A 23,946-nucleotide genomic window follows, 5' to 3' on the forward strand; every position below is an offset into this window, starting at 1 on the left:
CCCCCCGTGGGCCTCCCTCCCTCCTCACTCGCGGGGTCTCCGCCGGACACTTGCCTGCTCCAGCCCGAGAATCTGAGCGCACCCCTTCCTCTCCGCCCGCAGAGGACCCGCGTCTCCCGCCTCCGGCCCAGACCCCCTTCTCCCCGCGTCCCTCCGCGCCCCGGGTGTCAGCCGTGCACCCGCACTTCCCGCCCGGCCCGTTGGGGCTCTGTCCGCCCCAACTTTTCCCGGCCGCGGCGCCGGCCCCGCAGCGGCGGGGATCCCGCGTCCCGCGCCGCGAATGGCGCGCGGGCTCGTGTCCCCTTGGCCCCGGCCCGCCCCGCCGGCACGAGTTGCGCTCGGGACTCGCTCGGCGCCCGGGCCTCGGCTGTCCGCCCGGCGCAGAGGAGGAGCCGGCGTGGCGGGAACCGCGCTGTCCCGGCGCCGGCACCCCCACCAGGTGCCCGGTGCCCGCCCGCGCCGCTCCCTGCCCACTTGCCCGCCCGCGCCGCCGCCGCTCACCTCCTCCCTCGCCGCCGCAGCCACTGCCGGGAAGACGTGGCAGTGGCCGCCGCTCGAGCTCCCCGCCTCGCCTCTTCTCTCGGCGTCCGCGCGGGCGGCTCCGGCGCGCCGGACCGCAGCGCCAGGCGCCCTCTGCCGCCGGGAAGGCGAATCCTCTCGCCCTAACCCTAACTCGCCGGCCGCCCCCGCCCCAAGGCTCGCTCCCAGCCCGGTTCCGCTCTGCTGGAGACCCTCCCTTGTGGCGGCCCCGGCCCCAGCCGCTGCCTCCGGGGAGCCTGCCCTGACCAGCCAGCCTCTCGGCGCCCTTCCTCCGTGCCCCACCTGGGTCGATACATTTCCTGCTTCTCTAAATCTGAATGCCTCGCCTACGAAAAAGTAAAATAGGGTTGGGGAACAAACACCACGTCTCTCGTGTTCGTCATTCTCTCTCCTAGGGCTAGGTTAGCGCCCTGCCTGGAATACCCAAGGGCGCAACAAATACTTCTTGAAGCAGTGAAAGGGTGAATGAATGAGTAGAGATTTTGGCCGCTCTCCACCCACGTAGGCTTCTAAACCTCCAGAGGACAGATATCCCCACCTGGATTTTTTGTTGTTATTGTAAATTACACACACACACACACACACACACACACACACTTGCGCAGCGTTGCATGAATAAATAGGATTCACAATTCCCCACCTCAGACTAGCACCAAAGTTGCACAAGGCCCGCAGCTCAAAGTTACTCAGGGCCTTTAGTCAAACAGACTTAGGTTTTACATAGATCTACCACTTAAAAGCTGGGAACTCTCGGGAAAGCTAATCTCCCTGGGCAGTTACCTCATCTATCAATTAAGAGTAATAAAATCTATTTCATAGAGTTGTCGTGAGGATTAATTGAGATCCTGCACTCTGTGTAAAGCACTTTGCTCAACCCCTCCACCCCACCTATACTGTATCTAAGTGGTAGCTACTGTTACTATTATTACTAATCTAGTAGGTAATAAAAACTATAGGCAAAAAGTAAAATGATGGCTACCTTTTCATCTGGGGACACCTTAATACCCTTGTATGTGGGGTACTGTCACCTACCCAAGAGAGCCAGCCCCGGGAGCAAGGCCTTCCCCACCCCGAAGAATTAATGGGTCTTGGGTTTTAAGACCAGTTATGAGCTGGTCTTAAGAGCTGTAGAACTGGCTCTCCTGTAGGTTTTCCCCCTGGGTTTCGGTGGCCAATCTCTTAAGGAACAAGTGTTCATTTTATTGCGAAGGCAGTCAATGTTTAAGGGCCCCTGCGGTCTACAGATTCTTCCTGTTTTCTCCTTGCCCTCTCTCAACACCTTGAGGCCGTCTTTTCATTTTTAACAGTCTCCTTCCTGCTCTGCACATAAAACAGCAGTGAGTGCAATGAAGTGGCATCAGACAGGACTGGGCTGGAATCCCAGCCCATCCGCCTTGGGCTTTCTGCACCTCAGTCCCCTCAATTGTAAATTGTGGAGAATGATGCTTATCTGTGACATTGAGAGAATTGGTGATCCAGTCTGTGAGTGAAGTCCCTGGAACATATAGGTGTTTAATAAAAGGCAACTATCGATTCATTTATTTAACAAGCATTTAGGGAGCATCCACTGAGTGTTGTAGGTGCTGGAAGTGTGAGGGAAACAAACCTTGGTGAGGTACGATTCTTGCCCTCAAAGGAGTCTGAGGTCTAGTGGATGAGACAGGCACCCACATGCTAGGGCAGAGGGGTTGGAAGGATATACATGCTGTTAATATGAAATTAGCAAGCCTCAGTTCCAAATTGGGGCAGTGTTTCTGCAATATAGATTGCTTTAATTCATTATAATTGTAAATGCCATTTTCCTCTAAATATATACATAACTTTCCAAGACCACTGCAAAAAATTAATGAATAATTTTGTGAGGCAAACAGAACCATTTGATGTAGGGTTCAGTCCCTTAATAAGGTGACTCCAAATGCTTCCTTATACTAGAAATAACATGTACATTGTGTCTTTGTGAGAGTACCAGAATTTATAAGTTAAAGTTGCATATCTTGCAATGCGTATCTAGGAGGGAAAGTCCACATACTGTGGACCTCTAATGTATCACACCGCCTACCCATGCCCAGGACGTAGCCCCCTCCCGTATTAACCCTGGGCTTGGCCACACGACGTGTTTTGGCCACTGGGACATCAACAAACATGGCAAACACAGGGATGTTTGATGAGCACGTGTGCCTCGCTCCTTGCCTTCTTGAAACACTGTGAAGAAAGTGAAGAAATCTGGTGCAACCTCCTTAAAAATGAAAGACTTAGGCAAAGAGAGGCTCCATCCCAGCTGTAGCAAACCCCAGCCAACCCACCAGCTGAATGTAGCCACATGAGTGAGCCTAGGCGTGACTAGCCAAAATGACCCAGGCAACCCAACAGTTGTGAGAAATAAAATGGTGGTTGCTTTAATCCACTAAGTGCTGGCAGCAATAGATAACTGAGAGACACATCACACACAGGTGTTTCGACAGGTGCAAGGTCTCAGTGAAATTCAGCCAAGAGTCAATACTCTCACTAGTGTTTTCTGTCATGAAGCATTCAATTGAAGTTAATGTGTCTCCGCTTAGCAGAGTGTCACACTTTAAGTCATTCCTTCTTTCAAAGTTCTTCATTGAATGGCTACTGAGCCTAGTACCGGTTAAAATCCTTTTGCAGCCAACAGGACAATAAACTGGCAAAATCAGCTTAAAAACCACGTTAAACATTATAACTCCTTGGAGCACAGCAGGTGTTACAGAGGTTGGGTATTTATCTCTCTCTCTCTTTTTTTTTTTTTGGCTGCATCGGGTCTTAGTTGCAGCGTGTGGGATCTTTTGTTGTGGGGCGCGGGCTCTTCGTTGCGGGCACGGGCTTCTCTCTAGTTGTGGCGTGCGGGCTCCAGAGCGCGTGGGCTCTGTAGTTTGCGGCACGTGGGCTCTCTCGTTGAGGCATGTGAGCTCAGTAGTTGTGGCGCGCAGGTTCAGCTTCCCCGTGGCATGTGGGATCTCAGCTTCCCTACCAGGGATGGAACCCGCATCCCCTGCATTGGAAGGTGGATTCTTTACCACTGGATCACCAGGGAAGTCCTTATCTCTCTATTTTATTATAAACTTCTTGATGATGGACACCTTGTCCAATTTGACAAGGTTTGACTATAGATCATGAACATCAGAGAAGGAAGGGAAGTTAGATCCGCTAATCTACCACCTCATTTTATAGATAAAGACACTGGGGCTAAGTGAGATTAGAAGAGCCTTACAAATTCCTAGGGTCCTGGAGCTGGCTCAGAGCAAAACTGAGATGACCAACTCAAAGATCTTTACACTGTTTCTTGGATTGGATTGTTCGGTGGGTTGTTTTTTCTTTGTGACATTGGTTGCTACTAAAAATATCCTCCCCATGCTGAAAAGAGCTTTACAACTTTCCTTTGCATTTAGGATAAAATCCAAAGCCTTCATCTTGCCCCACAGGGTCTGGTGCAGCTAGCCCTCCAGAGGCATTCGTTTGGCAAACCCATCCCTCAGAACACTCTGCCCACTCCAATTTTCTTCTGTCCTCGCATCACTCCACACAAGATTCCAAGCCCTGAATGAAAGCCAGCTTGACCTGGCTTGGTCACATGACCTAGCTTGATCACAACCCCAACCCAAGAAGAATGGGGCTCCCCAAATGAAATCCCCCAAAATTAATCAGGTGTTGTTACCAAAAGAAGAGAAAGTGGATGGAAGGTGACCAAAGCCAATGAATGTCCACGATGTTATCTCTCAGGCCTCAGCTTGAATGTCATTTTCTCAGGGAAGCTCTTCTTAACTACTCCATCTGTGATACTCTTTCATGACACTCCTGACTTTTCACTGTTCTCATCGCATTTTATAAATATATATTTATTTGTTTGTTTGTTTCTGTCGTGGTCTCCCTCCATGAGAGAAGGGACTGTGCCTGTTTACCCACTACTATATCCCCAACACCTGGTGTGGAGCCTAGGGCATAATCGGCTCTCAATATTTATTAAATGAATGAATGAATGAATAATATGGGCCTTATGATTCTTCTGACTCAGTCCGCATGACATTAGCTTTGTAAGGATGGTGAAATAAACAAAGAGAACATGAGGGTATAGGTCTGTGGAAGACACACCTTGTTGTGACACGGTGGAGACGACAGGAACTCACACTCAGGATGAAGGAGGAAACACTACCGTGTGCATTAGATGTGCCATGTTGCGCTGGGCTGTGCCAGTCTTGAGAAATAAATTATAGAAGCAGTGAAGTAAGAAAGGGGAGGTCTAGAATGGTGAAGGCAGCGTGCCTCAGAGTGTGTTTGCAGGAGTAGGGAGCCTCAAAGCTAAAACTGGGTTCGTGGCCTGGCTGCAGCTGCCAGGAGCACAGGTTAGCCGTGTATGTTCATAAAATTGCTCCCTCGGCCCCTTCCGTACCCGGCTGTGTAGCCTCTACAGCAGGGTTCCAGGCTCATCTGCTGACGGCCGCAGGTCCTTGGAGATGTTTCTACTACTCAGGGGCAAAACAAGATCTTATTAGAGCAATGTAAAGCTAAATGCATTCCATTTTTGTATCAATGAATATGAGACTTGTGATAGCTTGGGGTTTTGTTTTCAGCCATTTTTCAGCAAAATTAAAAGTTGGCAATCTCAGTACCCCCCCAAACGTCTTTGTAATGTTACAGGACCATGCAATCTGAAAGCCTTGGACGTTACTACCTTACAATCTCAGAGACCTGGGTGACCCCTGCAAAGGCTCAGCAGACTCAATAGACCATCACTCATTCAACTGTTGTTGTTTGAATCGTGCCTCTGTTTCCTTTCCTGCCTGTCGCCTACATGGCAGACACATTAGCTGGTTAGAATGTACAGCCTAAAGAGGCTTCACTCCCAGGACCACGTCTGTGGCCGTGGGTCAGGAGGAGATTGGTGGTGGCTCCGGAGATGTCCAGTCAGGAATGAGGCTCTGGGTTTGGGGTCTGGTCAATGACAGAGTACGTGTGTATGTGCGTGTGCACGTGTGTATGCATGCAGGCATGTAGGTGTGTGCTTGTGACAAAGGGAGTCCTTCTTAGGTCACCAACACTGTTCCAACAGAGGGGGGCTACTTACTCCTAAGAGGAGATATTGTTTTTAATCCCTGTGCTACAAAGGGGAACACTGAGACCTAGCACTCTTAAATAATTCACCTAAAGCCCAACTGAAGACAGACGTCAAACAGTTAACACCTTTGGCAATGTTTCCCTCCGCAGGTACACAACTGGTGTTAAAGTTAAATCCGATAAGGATTCCCAGAAGCTGACATTCTGGAAAGACTCTTCTAGAACTAGAAAAGGGGTGAAATTTATCTTCCCTAAACTGAAGAAAATACCCAATTTCTTGTATTTGACAAGTGGCGTACCATTAAGTCCCATACATTTACATTTCCACCAGAAGCTAGCCTACCCATTTCATACACTTGGCTGGAATTTGAATTCCTCAGAGAAGACTACTGCATAAGTATCAAGTATTATAATAAAAATGTCTTGGGGGCTTCCCTGGTGGCACAGTGGTTGAGAGTCCGCCTGCCGATGCAGGGGACACGGGTTCCTGCCCCGGTCCGGGAGGATCCCACACGTGACGGAGCAGCTAGGCCCGTGAGCCATGGCCGCTGAGCCTGCGCGTCCGGAGCCTGTGCTCCGCAACGGGAGAGGCCACAAAAAAAAAAAGTCTTTTTCTCACTGGTAGTAATATCATACATATATACTTTTTTTAAAAAATAAAGACTTGAAACCAAATTTTATACCTATTCAATTCTACAGTAAAGGGAGACTTGCCCATTTTCATAAAGCTGTAAAATCCCATATAAGGAAAGTTTTAGGATCTCTGCTTTCATTTGTACAAAGACATTGGAGCAGTAATGAAAAGTTCAACCAAGATCTTCATGCTCACTGCTTCTGGGTTTCTGAAATTTAAGTTTTCAGCTAAAGAATGGAAAGGAATCCCTACTCCACCCCACTGCTAGCAACCAAAGCAAACTCTCAAGCCAGCAACACCAGTGGATTCTTTCAACTTAATTTCTTCACAACTTTCTCCCTGCTGACAAGTGTTAAGTTTCTATTTCAACAGAAATAAGAGCTTCATTAACTTGCCTGTCTTCATGGTCATCTAATTCCTTTCAGGGTTTCATGGCATTTTGGGGGGGGCTCGGGAAAGTAAGAGCACAGTAACACACAACTCCCCAGAGCCCCGTTAAAGGCAGAATGGTTGGAATGGTTGGCGTGGGTGGAACAGAGCAGGAGACCCCACCTTTTTTGCATAGGTTGTAAGTATTTCACCACAGGTTTTCAATTCCAAACCAAAAAGCAATGTTTCTTAACTACCTTAACTCTCAGACTCATAACCCTTAAGATGTTCATCAATGACTCATATACCAGCTGCCCCTTTGGTCTGGCACATTTTTTAACGTCAAATGGCAGTTCCTATCAACTGTGCGCTTGTCCTCAAAGGAGCTTCATCATCAGAAAGCACTGATGCGGTTTCTAGCCTATACTTAACTCTCCCATCACTCCACGCGTATTTCCCGAGCACTTCGTATGCGCGGGCACTGCTGTTGAGTTTCGTGAATGCAGAGGCAAGCAAAAAAGACACAGTCCTTTCCCTCCCTAGAGAAAAGCCCACAGACCAGTGGAGAGAAAAATAAACATGTAATTACAAATGATTTTAAGTGTTTTGGAGAAAAAGAACAAGGCACCTTGAGAAAGTTTAATAACAGGACCTAATTCTAAATTGAGAGGTCTGGGAGGACCTTTCTGGAAGTGACCTTAAAGCAGAGACCTGCGAGATGAATGGGGGGCGGCTCCATGGGGAGCCCATGCTGGGGTACGTGGTCCTCCTCACCCAGGGATTCTCTATTTCTTGGATGCTGGCCAGGACAAGGAGCACAACTCCACGGTACCTCATTGCTTTCAGAGAGGGGTCCTGGGAGACCTGTGGCCTCACAGGTACAGACACAGGACAGGGATGGTCTTCCTTCACTACTCTGCTCTCTCAACCCCTGATTCCCGGTGGCGGCACTTGGGTGAGCACATCAAGTGAGCATCACTTAGGTTACCAGTCTAGGTGAGTGTTTTACCTGGTTCCTGTGTGTGTGCAGCCTCTACACATAAGCTGTAAGCTCTTGGAGAGCAGGTGACTCTGTTTTATTCTCCTTGCATGATGCTCACAGTGCCTAGAAAAGAGCTTGACTCGTAGCTGCTGTTCAGTGAACACCTGCTTAATTGAATTGGATTTCATCTCAGCGTTTACTTGTGTGGTAAACATCTGATATGAAAGAAGAGCCACACTAAACAAAGTAAGTATGCTTTAGAAGAGCAGAGATTAAGAGAAAATGGCGGGCTTCCCTGGTGGCGCAGTGGTTGGGAGTCCGCCTGCTCATGCAGGGAACACAGGTTCGTGCCCCGGTCCGGGAGGATCCCACGTGCCGCAGAGCTGCTGGGCCCGTGAGCCATGGCCGCTGGGCCTGCGCGTCCGGACCCTGTGCTCCACAACGGGAGAGGCCACAGCGGTGAGAGGCCTAAGTACCGAAAAAAAAAGAAAAAAGAAAAAAAGAAAATGGCATGAAGAGTATAGGAATGGAAGCACTTTCTGAAGCTTCAGGAAATCTGGCCTGTATGGCTTTGATTGACTCTGAGAGACCACAGTTCCCCGGTTCTAAGACTCAGCTGTAAGATGCAACGCTGATTTGATTGAACAACAGTTTACTTCTCTGGGCATTGGGAGGAGAGAGCTGCTTTCAGTGTATACACATATTGAGAGCGATATCCTGATTTCAGAAACATCAACATGTTCCCAAAAAGTATGTCTTATAATAATAATTTAAAAAATCAGTACTCATCATTAGTTTTCATGGGACTTAAAATTTATCTTCTCTTTTGCCTGCCTTATAGCCACAGTAATTTTTTTTCTTTTCTGTTTTCTTCCTTTCTTTTTTGATAATAGTGCCTCAAATTCCTCTGAGAAATTATTCTTCCTCACTAGATACAGTCTGCTGAGGTATTTGATCAAGGTGCCCAGCTCTCCTCTAGTGCAGAGATGGGCACGTGACCTGAGCTAGGGCCACTCAGACATTGGAACAATGATCAAGGGTTGAAAACCTGGCCCCAGATGGAACTTACTTATTCTAGCTATGGGATACAGATAAGACTGTCCAGAAGCTTCTACTACAGAGGTCCTCTAAAACTGCCTGGCTCCAGAGTTAGTTTCTGTTATTTACAGCTAAGAAATGCTAAATCATACACTGCCCTTGACTGCTGGTACATGTAGAATTGGAGTTCTTAACCGGGGGTCCATGGCTGGAAATGGTCCATGGATGTCCATTAGGAGTTCCACAAATATGACATAATTTTTATACTTGTAGATAATGCATTTTGGAGGTGAGATGGCCTACAGATAGCTTTCATTAGATTCTCAAAGAATCCGTGGCTGAAAATAGGTTAGAAACCGCTGATTCCAGAACAAGGATTCTTAAGCAAAGTCTGTGGATAAATCTGGTTGGGGGAAAATGATATCTTTGCTTTCACTAGCTTCCATGCATGTTCCTTTCCATTATGAATATAAGCAACAAACCACAGTATTATTAGCAATATCTGTGACTTTGGCATCAATAGAACTCAGATGTTTTCATATCACATTATAGTGTTGCAGATATCTCAAAATATAATTTACACCTCTCACTACTTTAAAATTACAGTGTTATTAGATCCACAGCTAGGTTTCATTAGTCAATGTATTAACGAGGTATACATAACACTTGATCACCAAATACTTTAATATTTTATAACTGCATCTCAGTATAATTGGCTTCCTTTGTAATCCTGTATGCTTTATTTCATCTAAATTATTATCTTAAGAAAAGGTCCAAGAGCTTCATCAGACTGCCAAGGGGCTGATAATACAAAAAGGTTACTAGCCCCCTTGGGAAAAACTTGGTAGGACTGTCTCCTAGCCTTACAGGTATTGGTTCTACAGCCTTACCTGTATACCTTCTATCCTGTAGTTCCTCTCCTTTCAACAACCTGACATATTGGCTCCCAGCATTGCTACCTCTGAATTTCTCCAAAGCAGCAGGCATTATTGCCTGTGATCCAGAGAAACACACATACACTTCTATGAATCATAAGACAGAAAAAAGCAAAAAATTAATAATAAATTTTAAAATTAAAGAGAGAGATCTGGAATAGTTAAATCCATGGAGACAGAAAGCTGATGAGTGGTTGCCATGGGCCAGAGGGAGGAGGAAAGGAGAGGTAACTGCTTAATGGATGCAGGGTTTCCTTTTGGGGTGATGGAAATGTTATGGAACTAGAAAGAGATGATGGATGCAGAGCATAGCCCTGTGAATGTACTAAATGCCATTGAATTATCCACTGTAAAAGGGCTAATTTTATATTATGTGAATTCTATCTCAGTAAAACATAAGGTAAAATAATCAATCAGGGTTTCCCTGGAGGCACAGTGGTTAAGAATCCACCTGCCAATTCAGGGAACACGGGTTTGAGCCCTGGTCCGGGAAGAGCCCACATGCCGCACAGCAACTAAGCCCATGTGCCACAACTACTGAGCCTGCGCTCAAGAGCCCGAAGCCACTACTACTGAGCCCACATGCCACAACTACTGAAACCCAAGCGCCTAGAGCCCATGCTCCGCAGCAAGAGAAGACACTGCAATGAGAAGCCCACGCATTGCAACAAAGAGTAGCCCCCACTCGCTGCAACTAGAGAAAGCCCGTGCGCAGCAATGAAGACCCAATGCAGCCAAAAATAAATAAATTAAATAAATAAATTTTTTTTAAAAATCAATAAGTAAGAGGAAACTCCATTATAAAGTCACCTGGGAATTCAAGGGCCTACTTAGAGGAATGAAGAAAAAAGATCCCTATCACTTCACACCAGTTAGAATGGGCATCATCAGAAAATTTACAAACAACAAATGCTGGAGAGGGTGTGGAGAAAAGGGAACCCTCTTACCCTGTTGGTGGGAATGTAAATTGATACAGCCACTATGGAGAACAGTACGGAAGTTCCTTAAAAAACTAAAAATAGAATTACCATATGACCCAGCAATCCCACTACTAGGCATATACCCCGAGAAAACCATAATTCAAAAAGACTCATGTACCCCAATGTTCACTGCAGCACTATTTACGATAGCCAGGTCATGGAAGCAACCTAAATGCCCATCGACAGACGAATGGATAAAGAAGATGTGCTACCTGCATACAACGCAATATTACTCAGCCATAAAAAGGAATGAAATTGGGCCATTTGTAGAGATGTGGATGGACCTAGAGACTGTCATACAGAGTGAAGTAAGTAAGAAAGAGAAAAACAAATATCGTATATTAACGCATATATGTGGAACCTAGAAAAATGGTACAGATGAACCAGTTTGCAAGGCAGAAATTGAGACACAGATGTAGAGAACAAACGTATGGACACCAAGGGGGACAAGCAGGGGTTGGTGGTGGTGGGATGAATTGGGAGATTGGGATTGACATGTATACACTAATATGTATAAAATAGATAACAAATAAGAACCTGCTGTATAAAAAATAAATTAAATTAAATTTTAAAAAAATAAATAATAAATTGGGATTGACATATATACACTAATGTGTATAAAATAGATAACTAATAAGAACCTGCTGTATAATAAATAAATAAATAAAATTTAATTAAAAAAATAAAATAAAATAAATAATAAAGAGAAAAAAGATCCCAAAGTTTTATGCTATTTTGTTTCCTCTCTCCCCTTCCCCCCACAGGCCCCCCGAGTTGCTCATGTACACTACAATTTTAGCTCACTTACGAAATTGCTAATGTGTACTTTAGCCTACACATTAAATTCCAGTTTGCACTTATGCATATTAAAACATACCACTAAATACTCATCTGACAAGCTGTATTTTAAACCTCAAACAAGATTTTATTGTGCCTGGATGCATTTTAATATACCTGCTAAATTTCTGCTGGAGTGAAAAACGGCTGGCAGTGATGACTGATAAGGGAGGAGGGTCTCTCCTGTCCTATCCCTCACATGCTGCTTCTGCTTGGGGGAACTGGGGGTTGGCAGCCCCTACCGCCTGAGAGCTCTAGAGAGCTTTCGGGAAAAGATTTCCAACACGATCTAATGGCCTCAAGCAGGGTCTGAGAGATCACTGAAAGGCTTCCCATTCCGGTAACTCCAGGACCTCAGTGTCTCCCATCAGAGTTCTCGGTCTCTGCCAGGCTCCGTCAGAGCAGACAGGGATTAACCTTTCACAAGCCCCTCTCACATCCTTCATAATTCCCTCTCTGCCTGGGTTTTGAAATCCTTCTCCTGCTCAGCAGCCCTTGTGTCTCCACACAGCCTGCGGGATAATGCCCAAGCATCTCAGCCCAGCACTGCCGTTTTTTGAGGCCCCGGACAGTGGTGAGTGCTGGGTTAGGGTTTCCCATCAAGTGCCTTAAATGATGCTTATGAGCATCATGGTCTTTTCACGGCCATTTGGAGATGAGGAAATTAGGCTCGAGGCCATTCAAAGTCGCACACTGGTCAAGCCCTCCCCACATTTCCCTGCCACCTTCCTTTCCATCCGTCCTCGGCCATTTCTCTGCTCAGCTTCAGCCAGGCTTCTCCTCACCGTCCCCTGACTGTGTCACAAGGGACCTCCACCCAGAATGGCTCTCCCTTCTAGGTCCCAAATCCCCCCATTCCTCAGGGTATGGCTCCCCCTTCTCCAAGAAGCTATCTCAGCCCCCAGTGCTCCGGCCTCCTCTGAATCCCCGTTTATTTCACCACCCACTGCTCACTGACCATGTGCAGGGATCGCCTGGCAGAGAGGCTGTATCTTGCCTCCCTGCCGCCCCCAACCCCCATCCCCTTCAGCAAAAATCCTCTCTGAGGGCAGGGGCTGTGTCCTTTTCCTCTTTGTATTTACTGCAGTACCTGATAGGATTGAGAGATGGAAAGTGCTTGATTCTCTCAATCAGCAGAAGATCGATTTTTTTCAGGCCAAAGCATGGAGCCTATTTCCCAGCTTCTGTACCTCTCCTTCCTCCCGGGGAAGCCTGACAAGGTTCCAAGTCATTCTACGCAGCCTGCCCCGCACAGGTGAGCCCGGCCTCGCTTAGGGCTTTTTTCCTGCTCTACCACCTCTTCCAGAGGCAGCCTGTTTCCTTTGTAGCTGGAAGATGAAAAGCGTTCTTTTTTCCCTTTACATGTCTAATGACATCATCCTTCTCAGGCGGGGACATTGGGAAATTCATGGCAAATGAAGTATGGCTGCCTATTCAGAGAATAGCAGGTTGTGCCCTGTCTCCCGGTGACCGAAGGCTGCTGAGGAGGTGGTGTGTGGATCGTGTTGGCAGGAAGAAAGGGTTCAGTAGCATTAAGCACCCACAGGAGAGGACGGGGGCCTTGGGATGGGGGAATTGGATGAAAGCCATAGCTGCCTGTATCATGTTATTTCAGTGATGCTGTAAGACCCCAAGGGTCCCCTACCATGTTCCTTTGAGCTTGTGATGGTTTCTTCGTTCCTTCTGTGTTCAAAATTCCTATCATTTCACTTCTTCTCTGTTTTAGATCATGTGGCTTCTTCCCTTCTACACTGTCTTGCCTCTTAGATGCACATGTTAGGAAGATTAATTAGGGGTGGGGTGGGTATGGGTGACACTGGTTTTCTGGGAAGATGGGCCCAGCTGGTGAAGGGTAAGAAACACCAGAATGAGTAGGCTTCACCCAATTCCTGCAGAGGACTAGTTGTCACTTTGGGGACACTTTGACAGGTACAGGCAGTCAGAAAAGCAGAACAGGTAAGTCACGAGTAGGGTAGGAGAGTGAGGGAGTGTCTACGAGGGAAAGGGCATAAGGTGAGTGAGAGGAGGACACGTAAAGCATTTGACTCAGGTCAGCCTGACCAGCTCCCTGAGATGGGGCCAGGCCAAGCTGGCCCAGCAACAAACTATGGAAATCCAGCCCGCAAAATGACAGGCCGAAGATGAGCGTTTAGACGGGCAGCAGGTATCAGGTGGAACCAGAGAGATGTAGGAGCACCCAGCCAAAAGCTACAAGCAGGCAGGAAGTCAGAATGAGTGACATCATAGGTCCCCCGCCCCCCAGGACAAAGCTCCAACCCGGCTGTTGCAAGAAGAGGAGAGACGCGGAGGGGTGGCCTTAAAAAGCAAGCAGCCCCTGCAGTAGGGGGACTGGAAGGCTAAGCAGTTTCTCCAGAGAGAAATCACCGTGAATCAGGGACGCGGCCGAAGCACATCCTGCTGTATGAGAATAACAAGGTCTTCAAAGATAGATGTGCTGGTTTTTTAATTGTGGCAGGATACACAGAACATAACATTTATCCTTTTAACTGATTTAAAGTGTACAATTCAGTAGCATTAATTACATTAACAGTGCTGTGCCACCAGCACTACTGTCGAGTTCCAGAACATTTTCATCACCCTCAACAGAAACCCCATACCCATTAGGCAGTCACTCACATTCCACCTGCCCACCAGGTCCTGGCTGCCACTCATCTGCTTTCTGTTTCTCTGCATTTGTCTATTCTGGACATTTTATATAAATGGAATCATACAACAGGTAACCTTTTGTGTCTGGCTTCTTTCACTTGGCATAATGGTTTCAGGTTTCATCCATGGAGTAACCGGTGATGGTTAATTTCATGTGTTAACTTGACTGGGCCATGGGGTGCCCAGATATTTGGTTAAACATTAATTCTGGGTGTGTCTGTGAAGGTGTTTCTGGATGAGATGAACATCTGAATTGGTAGACTGAGTAAAGCTGATTGCCCTCCCCAGTGAGGGTGGGCCTCATCCAATCCATTGAGGGGCTGAGGAGAACAAAATGCTGAACAAGGGAAAATTTGTTCTCTATCTCTCTGCCTGTTTTCAAGCATGAACTTGGACTTAGACTGGAGCTTACACCATTGGCTCTCCTAGTTCTCAGGCCTTTGGACTTGGACTGGAACTATACCATTGGCTCTCCTGAGTATTGGCTTGCAGGCTGAAGATCTTGGGACTTATTAGCCTCCATAACCATGTGAGCTAATCCCTTATTATGTATGCATAGTATATTAATATATTTTATATGTCTCCTATTGGTAGGAGATATATAGGTATACTGATATTAATATATTTAATATATATTATAATATAGGTGTTATATATATATACACACATACATACATATATACATATCTCCTATTGGTTCTGTTTCTTTGGAGAATCCTAATACATAACATGTATCAGTACTTCACTTTTTTAATGACTGCATACTATTCCATTGTACGGATATGCCACATTTTGTTAAGCCATTCACCAATTGATGGACATTTGGGTTGTTTCCACCATGCACCAGATTTTGAATCCTGGTTAAGTCAAGTAACTTAACCTCTCTAGGCACCTGTTTCATCACATGTGGCTTTCTTATGAAGCGTAAGTGAGATAAAGCATGTAGGAGCCTGACATAGATAGGGAAATCCATAACTTGTTTTCCTTACCTGGCATCAGGACCCAGATCAGTGGGCCCAACAGCAGAGCTAACCTGCAATGGATCTGGGTTCCTTAAGTTCCCCCTCAAACCAGAACTGGACCCAGAGTCGGGGCAGAGGGGACACCTGCAGGTAGAGGACAAGAGGTCTTCGTTGTGAGGGAAGGAAATTGGACCCTCTCTTGCCCTCCTGCCTCTCCCTAGCGCACACACTTAGGTAATGGAGGTTCTGAATCAGGGCCCCAAAATATGCGTATGCCTCTGTTTCACAGCGTCTTAGGCCAATAAATATCATGAGGAAATATCTCACACTTAAACTGTTAGAAATGCCACACATTTTGCAAATGTTTGAAAGATAAGGCACACACTGCCATCATATCCTATCGTAGAAATAAGTACTCTTCAGGCTTATTTGCAACTGTTGTTCAGGTTATTCTATAGCATGCACTCACAGTACATAAAACTTGTGAAAAAATAACACCTATCATTCCCTAAATCACAGTAATTTCAGAAAGTTACATTTACATTCACTTTTTTTTTATGTTCTGTAACTGTAAATGTCGCTCTCCTAGATGTCATAAAAGGCAACTTGAAAAGTGAGTTTAAATGCACTGAGTCTTCTGTGCTAAAGGCACACAGACAGAATAGCTTACTCCACATTCATACATGACCAATTCAATGGCCAACCTAAAAGCACTGACCTGAGTCTCAGGAGGCCCTGCATGCATGCTCCCGTGGGGCTGTGGACATGCCCCTTAACTGCTCAGAGCCCCAGTTTCCTCACCTGTGCCATCCATTCACTCAGCAGCACTGTCTGAGGACCACAGTGAGCCACCCACTGGCCAGGCTCTGGGGTCACAGAAAAGAGTAAGACCTACACCACTTACTCTCAGAAACCCACAGTCAAGCAGGGAAGTAGCTAACACACTCAATGCCTTACTATGTGCCAGGGGGTGTTCTTGCATTTCATACATATTAGCTCATAAGATCCTTCCAACAACCCTACAAGTGGATAGTATTATTCATACTATTATTACCTTCATTTCACAAATGAGGAAACTAAAGCACAGGGTGGTTCAGTAACTTACCTGGCTAGTCAAGAGCAAACATAGGTAGTCTGGTTTAAGAGACCACCCTGCAGCCACTATAGAAAACAGTATGGAGGTTCCTTAAAAAATGAAAAATGGAACTACCATATGATCCAGCAATTCTACTCTTGGGTATAGATCCAGAAAAAATAAAGACACTAATTTGAAAAGATTGATGCAGCGCTATTTACAATAGCCAAGACATGGAAGCAACACAAGTGCCCATCAACACACAACTGGATTAAGAAGATGTGGTACATATACACAATGGAATATTACTCAGCCATAAAAAAGAATGATATACTGCCATTTGCAGCAAATTGGATGGACCTAGAGAATATTATCCTTGGTGAAATAAGTCTGACAAAGAAAGACAAATATCAATACTATATGATATCACTTATATGTGGAATCTAAAAAATAATGCAAATAAATGTATATGCAAAACAGAAAGAGATTCACAGATATAGAAAACAAACTTCTGGTTACCAAAGGGGAAAGGGAAGGAGGGAGGGGCAAATTAGGACCATGAGATCAACAGATATTATTATATATAGAAAATAGGTAAGCAACAAGGATCTACTGTACAGTACAGGGAATTATACCCATTATCTTATAATAACCTATAATGAAATATAAGCTGCAAAAATATTGAATCACTATGCTGCACATCTGAAAGTCACACAATATTGTAAATCAACTAAATTTCAATTTTAAAAAGAGACTACTCTGTTACTCACCACAGATTGTGCCCAGTGCATATTCACATAATAGACCTCAACGCGAATGACACAGGAGCATAGAGCAGAGCAATGGATTTCATCTGAATGAAAGTAAGGAAGGCATCAGACATGACTATGTATCTTAGCCAAGAAAAATGAGTAGGATCTCAGCCAGCAAGGATAGGGGAAAGAAGCCATCAGGGGCAAAAATCTGGAGGTGGCAAGCATGTGACATAGTCAGGGAATGTGAAAAAAGCCCTGGTGAAAAGAGCAAGGCTAGGGCTTCCCTGGTGGCACAGTGGTTGAGAGTCCACCTGCCGATGCAGGGGACACGGGTTCGTGCCCCGGTCCGGGAAGATCCCACATGCCGTGGAGTGGCTGGGCCCATAAGCCATGGCTGCTGAGCCTGCCCGTCCGGAGCCTGTGCTCTGCAACAGGAGAGGTCACAACAGTGAGAGGCCCGCATACCACACACACACACACACACACACACAAAAAAGAGAGCAAGGCTACACAGGTGAGAATGAGAATAGGGCACAGGTCCACTCTGAAGGCCCTTCTAGTTCTTAATGCTGTGCCTTACCTACAAATTGTATCTAGAGTCCTTCATTCAAGGACAGACAATGCTTGTCTATACATTAACAGTCACACTGGGGTTAAAGAAGCATATGCCTCTCTATCGCACCACCCACATTTCCTTTAACCAGTTCATATGATGTGTTGTATATTTCATCTTGCATATTTTGAACATCTGCCATTTACTGAGCAAACACTTTGAACATTAACTCAATGCCCAGCATCCTCTTCATTCTTACTACACCACAGGCCTCATGTCTTGCCCACAGGCTCTGCTTTCTCGAATCCATGTTCCCTCACCTGTGTGGCATTAATCTAATCACTCTGATTTCCTAAGCTCTCTCCCACTTCCACGGGCAACCATAGCCAAAGCAATCTTGGGGAGAAAAAAACAGAGCTGGAGGAATTAGACTGCCTGACTTAAGACTATACTACAAAGCTACAGTAACCAAGAGAGTATGGTACTGGCACAAAAACAGAAATATAGATAAATGGAACAGGATAGAAAGCCCAGAGATAAACCCATGCACCTATGGTCACCTAATCTATGACAAAGGAGACAAGGATATACAATGGAGAGAAGACAGTCTGTTCAATAAGTGGTGCTGAGAAAACTGGACAGCTACATGTAAAAGAATGAAATTAGAACACTCCCTAACACCGTACACAAAAATAAACTCAAAATGGATGAGAGTCCTAAATGTAAGACTGGACACTATAAATCTCTTATAGGAAAACATAGGAAGAACTCTCTTTGACATAAATCACAGCAAGATCTTTTTTGACCCACCTCCTAGAGTAATGGAAATAAAAAAAAATTAAACAAATGGGACCTAATGAAACTTAAAAGCTTTTGCACAGCAAAGGAAACTATAAACAAGGCAAAAAGACAACCCTCAGAATGGGAGAAAATATTTGCAAACAAAGCAACGGACAAAGGATTAATCTCCAAAATATATAAACAGCTCATGCAGCTCAGTATCAAAAAAACAAACAACCTGATCAAAAAGTGGGCAGAAGACCTAAATAGACATTTTTCCAAAGAAGACATACAGATGGCCAAGAGGCACATGAAAAGCTGCTCAACATCACTAATTATTAGAGAAATGCAAATCAAAACTACAATGAGTTAGTTTTTACCTCACACCAGTCAGAATGGTCATCATCAGAAAATCTGCAAACAACAAATGCTGGAGAGGGTGTGGAGAAAAGAGAACCCTCTTGCACTGTTTGTGGGATGTAAATTGATACAGCCACTATGGAGAACAGTATGGAGGTTCCTTAAAAAACTAAAAGTAGAATTACCATATGACCCAGTAATCCCACTACTGGGTACATACCCTGAGAAAACCATAATTCAAAAAGACACACGCACCCCCGTGTTCATTGCAGCACTATTTACAATAGCCAGGTCATGGAAGCAACCTAAATGCCCATCGACAGACGAATGGATAAAGAAGATGTGGTACATATATACAATGGAATATTACTCAGCCATAAAAAGGAATGAAATTGGGTCATTTGTAGAGACGTGGATGGACCTAGAGACTGTCATACAGGGTAAAGTAAGTCAGAAAGAAAAACAAATATCGTATATTAATGCATACATGTGGAATCTAGAAAAATGGTACAAATGAACCAGTTTGCAGGGCAGAAATAGAGATACAGATGTAGAGAACAAACATATGGGCACCAAGGGGGCAAAACATTGGGGGGGGGGTGGGATGAATTGGGAGATAGGGTTGACATATATATACACTAATATGTATAAAATAGATAACTAATAAGAACCTGCTGTATTTAAAAAACTAAAATTCAAAAAAAAATGTTCACCTGCGGTCCGGCCGCGCGGCGCAGGCAGACGCGGGGAGCAGGGCAGAGGATGGAGGCAGCAGCGCCCTCTGCAACGGTCCGGGCTGCACGTGAGAAGGTGGCGGTGTAGGCACGCAGGCTACATGGAGGCCGGCGGTGGCGGCCGGGCCATGACGGGAAACCGCCTTCGTCGGGCTCACTGAGGTGCGCTCTCTGAAGTCCCTGCGAGCCATGACCCATGCGCTCGCTGAGCAGCCGAGTGCTGCGCCACCAGGGGCGAGCCTGAGCCCAGCAGGAGCCGGGCTCTGGGGCTGCGGCCTCGGCCCGGAGGCCGGAGACTGGTGGCGACGCGGCCGCGCACGGCTTCTGCTATTGTCCGGGCAGCCGCAAGCGCAAGCGGAGCAGCGGGGCCTTCTGCTGCTGTCACCCCGGTTCCGAGACAGACGAGGATGAGCAGGAAGGGGACAGGCAGCAGCGACTCCTCAACACCCCTTGGAGGAAAACACTGAAGAGTACATCCAAATATATTTATCAAACATTATTTTTAAATGGTGAAAACAGTGACATTAAGATTTGTGCTCTAGAAGAGTGGAGCTTACACAAAATGTATTTATGTCAATCTGGCTCCTTTCCTAGTATGTTCAGTGGTTCATGGAAGGAGTCCAGCATGAATATTATTGAACTGGAGACTCCAGACCAGAATATTGATATAGAAGCACTGCAGGTGGCATTTGGGTCATTGTATCGAGATGATGTCTTAATAAAGCCCAGTCGAGTTATTGCCATTTTGGCAGCAGCTTGTATGCTACAGTTGGATGGTTTAATACAGCAGTGTGGTGAGACGATGAAGGAAACAATTAGTGTGAAAACCCGTATGTGGCTATTACACATCGGCAGGGACCTATGGACTGGATTCTGTAAAGAAAAAGTGCCTTGAATGGCTTCTAAACAATTTGATGACTCACCAGAATGTTGAACATTTTAAAGAACTCAGTATAAATGTCATGAAACAACTCATTGGTTCATCTAACTTATTTGTGATGCAAGTGGAGATGGATGTGTACACAGCCCTTAAAAATTGGATGTTCCTGGGCTTCCATGGTGGCGCAGTGGTTGAGAGTCGGCCTGCCGATGCAGGGGATACGGGTTTGTGCCCCGGTCTGGGAAGATCCCACATGCCGCGGAGCGGCTGGGCCCGTGAGCCATGGCCGCTGAGCCTGCGCGTCCGGAGCCTGTGCTCCGCAACGGGAGAGGCCACAGCAGTGAGAGGCCTGCGTACCGCAAAAAAAAAAAGTGGATGTTCCTTCAACTTGTCCTTTCTTGGAATGGATCTTTAAAACAGCTTTTGACTGAAACAGATGTCTGGTTTTCTAAGAGGAGAAAAGACTTTGAAGGTATGACCTTCCTTGAAACTGAGCAAGGAAAACCATTTGTGTCAGTATTCAGACATTTAAGGTTACAGTATATTATCAGTGATTTGGCCTCCACGAGAATTATCGAACAAGATTCTCTAGTACCTTCAGAATGGCTATCTTCTGTGTATAAACAGCAGTGGCTTGCTATGCTCCGAGCAGAACAAGACAGTGAGGTGGGGTAAGTATGGTGTGTCATAGCATTGTTCATTAAATATATATATATTTTTTTTTTTACTGAAATATAGTTAATTTACAATATTGTGTTAGTTTCAGGTGTACAGCAAAGAGATTCAGTTATAGATATTTTTTTCAGATTATTTTCCATTATAGGTTATTATAAGATACTGAATATAGTTCCCTGTGCTATATAGTAAATCCTTGTTGCTTATCTGTTTTATGTATAGTAGTTTGTATCTGTTAATCTCATACTCCTAATTTATCCCACCACCCCTCCCTTTCCCCTTTGGTAACCATAAGTTTGTTTTCTTTGTCTGTGAGTTCTTCTGTTTTTTGTGTAGATTCATTTGTATTAGTTTTTTGGATTCCGCATATAAGTGAAATCTTTAATTGTCTTTTTCTGTTTGACTTATTTCACTTAGCGTGATATTCTCTGGGTCCATCCATGTTGCTGCAAATGGCAATATTTAGTTCTTTTTTGTGACTGAGTAATACATATTCCATTGTATATAAATATGCCACATCTTCCTAAGCCAGTCATCTGTTGATGGGCCCTTGGGCTGCTTCAGTGTCTTGGTTCTTGTGGATGGTGCTGCTATGAACATTGGGGTGCATGTATCTTTTTGAATTAGAGTTTTCATCTTTTGGGGGTGTATGGCAAGGGGTGGAATTGCTGGGTGTGGTGGCTCTAATTTTGGTTTTTTGGGGGATCTCCACGCAGTTTTCCATGAGGGCTGCACCAGTTTACATCCCCACCAGCAGTGTGGGAGGATTCCCTTTTCCCCACACCCTGTCCAGATTTATCGTTTGTGGACTTTTTGATGGTGGCCATTTTGACTGGTGTGGGGTGATATCTCGTGGTGGTTTTGATTTGCATTTCTCTAATGGTTATTGATGTTGAGGATCTTTCCAGGTGCCTGTTGGCCATCTGTGTGTCATCTTTGGAGGGGTGTCTGTTTGGGTCTTCTGCCCATTTTTTGATTGGGTTGTTTGTTTTATTGAGTTGTATGAGCTGTTTGTATATTTTGGAGATTAGCCCCTTATGGGTCACATCATTTGCGGATATTTTCTCCCATTCCCTAGGTTGCCTTTTCGTTTTGTTTGTGGTTTCCTTTGCAGTGCAAAAGCTTTTAAGTTTTTTTAGGTCAGGTCCCATTTGTTCATTGTTGCTTATATATCTCTTTTGCCTTGGGACACTAATCTAAGAAAATATTTTGCTACAGTTTATGTCTGAGAGTGTTTTGCCTATGTTCTTTTCTGGGAGTTTTGTGGTGTCATGTCTTATACTTGGGTATTTAAGCTATTTTGAAGTTTTTTTGTGTATGGTGTGACGGAGTGTTCATATTGATTTGCATATGGCTGTCCAGTTTTCCCACCACCACTTGTTGAGGAGACTGTCTTTTCTCCATTGTATTAATATATTATTGCCTCCATTGTCGTCATTAATTGACCACAGGTGTATGGATTTTGCTATGAATTTTTAAATGTATTCATTATGTTGAAAAGCCAGTAACGGTATTAAAATCAAGAGCTGTTAGAGAAAAAAAAATGTTCTAGGTGGAAAAACGAACACAAGAAAAGCAATAAACATAGCCATCGTAGGCTCCAATAAGTCGTCACAGCAAGAAGTCATCACAGGAAAGGATTTCACAAGGGGAGGGAGCTGCTTAGATTAAGTCAAGGACGGTCTCTCTGAAGAGGTGACGTTTGCACGGACTCCTGATTGGATGCACGTGAGCCAGCCATGAGAACTGGAACAAGAGCCTCTGGGACCAAGAGCAAATGCTGAGGTCCAGAGGTGGGACAGGGCTCTGTGGGTATTTGAAATAGAAAGGAGCAGAGTGTGGCTGCTTTGTAAATTTCAGCACAGGGGCGCTAGGGCTGTCAAAACGATTCAGTGAGACAAAGGGTGTAGAGTACATGGTGGATGCTCAGGAAGTGCTGTCTGTCTATCGGTCATCATCATCATACGAGCTTGTAGAGTTAGGAGGTAGATCATGCAGGTCACTGCAGCCCATGGTGGGAAATCTGTGTTTTCATCTAAAAAGAACTGCAAGTCATTGAGGAGGAGTTTGCACATCAAGTGACATGGTCTGATTTATTGTTTTAAAAATATTCCCGGGGGCTTCCCTGGTGACACAGTGGTTGAGAGTCCGCCTGCCAATGCAGGGGACTTGGGTTTGATCCCTGGTCCAGGAAGATCCCACATGCCACTGAGCAACTAAGCCCGTGCACCACGACTACTAAGCCTGAACTCTAGAGCCCGAAAGCCACAACTATTGAGCCCGTGTGCCACAACTACTGAAGCCTGCACGCCTAGAGCCCATGCTCCACAACAAAGAGAAGCCACTGCAGTGAGAAGCCCGCGCACCGCAATGAAGAGTAGCCCCTGCTCACCGCAACTAAAGAAAGCCCACGCTCAGCAACGAAGACCCAACGCAGCCATAAATAAATAAATAAATTTATTTATTTTTTTAATGAAATTGTATGTGCTTTCGAGTTGGCTACCCACTTTTGACAGAAAAGTTTGTGTCTTCTGATGTTCATCGCATTTAACGATGAACAAATTTATGTTGTTCTCTCAAGAATGCCACTGAGGTGCCTTTCCAACACAAGCGACCAATTCTGATCTCCAGGCACCACCTGGGCGTCCTACAGGTAAATTAAATTCTGACACTACCAACCTGGAGTTAACATCAGATCCCACAAGTTAAAGGGTTCAGTTGCACAAGACTGCCCTCACTTCAGACGCCAGTCACAAGTCCTGAGGCATCTGACAGACCGGCTAGAAGTTGGGAGTTCCCACCACCACCCCCTCAGGTTTGATACTTTGCTAAAACGGCTCACAGAACTCAGGAAGACAGTTCATTTGCTATATTATCAACTTATTATAAAGGCTAGAACTCAGGAACAGCCAAAGCGACGAGATGAAGAGGGCCTGAAAGTGAAGGGCAGTGCATGTAGCTTTCATGTCCTCTCTGGGGATGCCATCCTCCCAGTACCTCCATCTGTTCCCTGAACCAGAAGCTCTCCAAACCCTTATTTAGGGTTTTTTTTTTTCCTGGATGATTCATCATGTAGGCATGGTGGGTTATTGACTCAATCTCTAGCCTCTCTCCCCTCCC

General features: G+C 45.4%; 1 protein-coding gene and 1 pseudogene across 1 annotated transcript in view; one reads left to right on the top strand and one right to left on the bottom strand.

Annotated features, from left to right (window-relative positions):
- LOC111167955 (uncharacterized) overlaps positions 1 to 19,462 on the bottom strand; it is an 87,585-nt gene extending 68,123 nt beyond the window's left edge. Inside the window, exons 1-3 of the mRNA XM_089915873.1 lie at positions 19,251 to 19,462; positions 2,600 to 2,742; positions 502 to 822 (exon numbers count right to left, since the gene is read on the bottom strand). Coding sequence (XP_089771999.1) covers positions 502 to 822; positions 2,600 to 2,742; positions 19,251 to 19,462 — 676 coding nt within the window. The remainder of the gene's footprint in view (positions 1 to 501; positions 823 to 2,599; positions 2,743 to 19,250) is intronic.
- Positions 18,768 to 21,088, top strand: LOC111167963 (germ cell-less protein-like 1 pseudogene; annotated as a pseudogene).
- Positions 21,089 to 23,946: the final 2,858 nt, after the last annotated feature.

Source organism: Delphinapterus leucas, chromosome 7, assembly GCF_059928025.1.
Source record: "Delphinapterus leucas isolate spDelLeu-1000000601 "Yukka" chromosome 7, BTC_Dleu_Yukka2, whole genome shotgun sequence".
Lineage (NCBI taxonomy): Eukaryota > Metazoa > Chordata > Mammalia > Artiodactyla > Monodontidae > Delphinapterus > Delphinapterus leucas.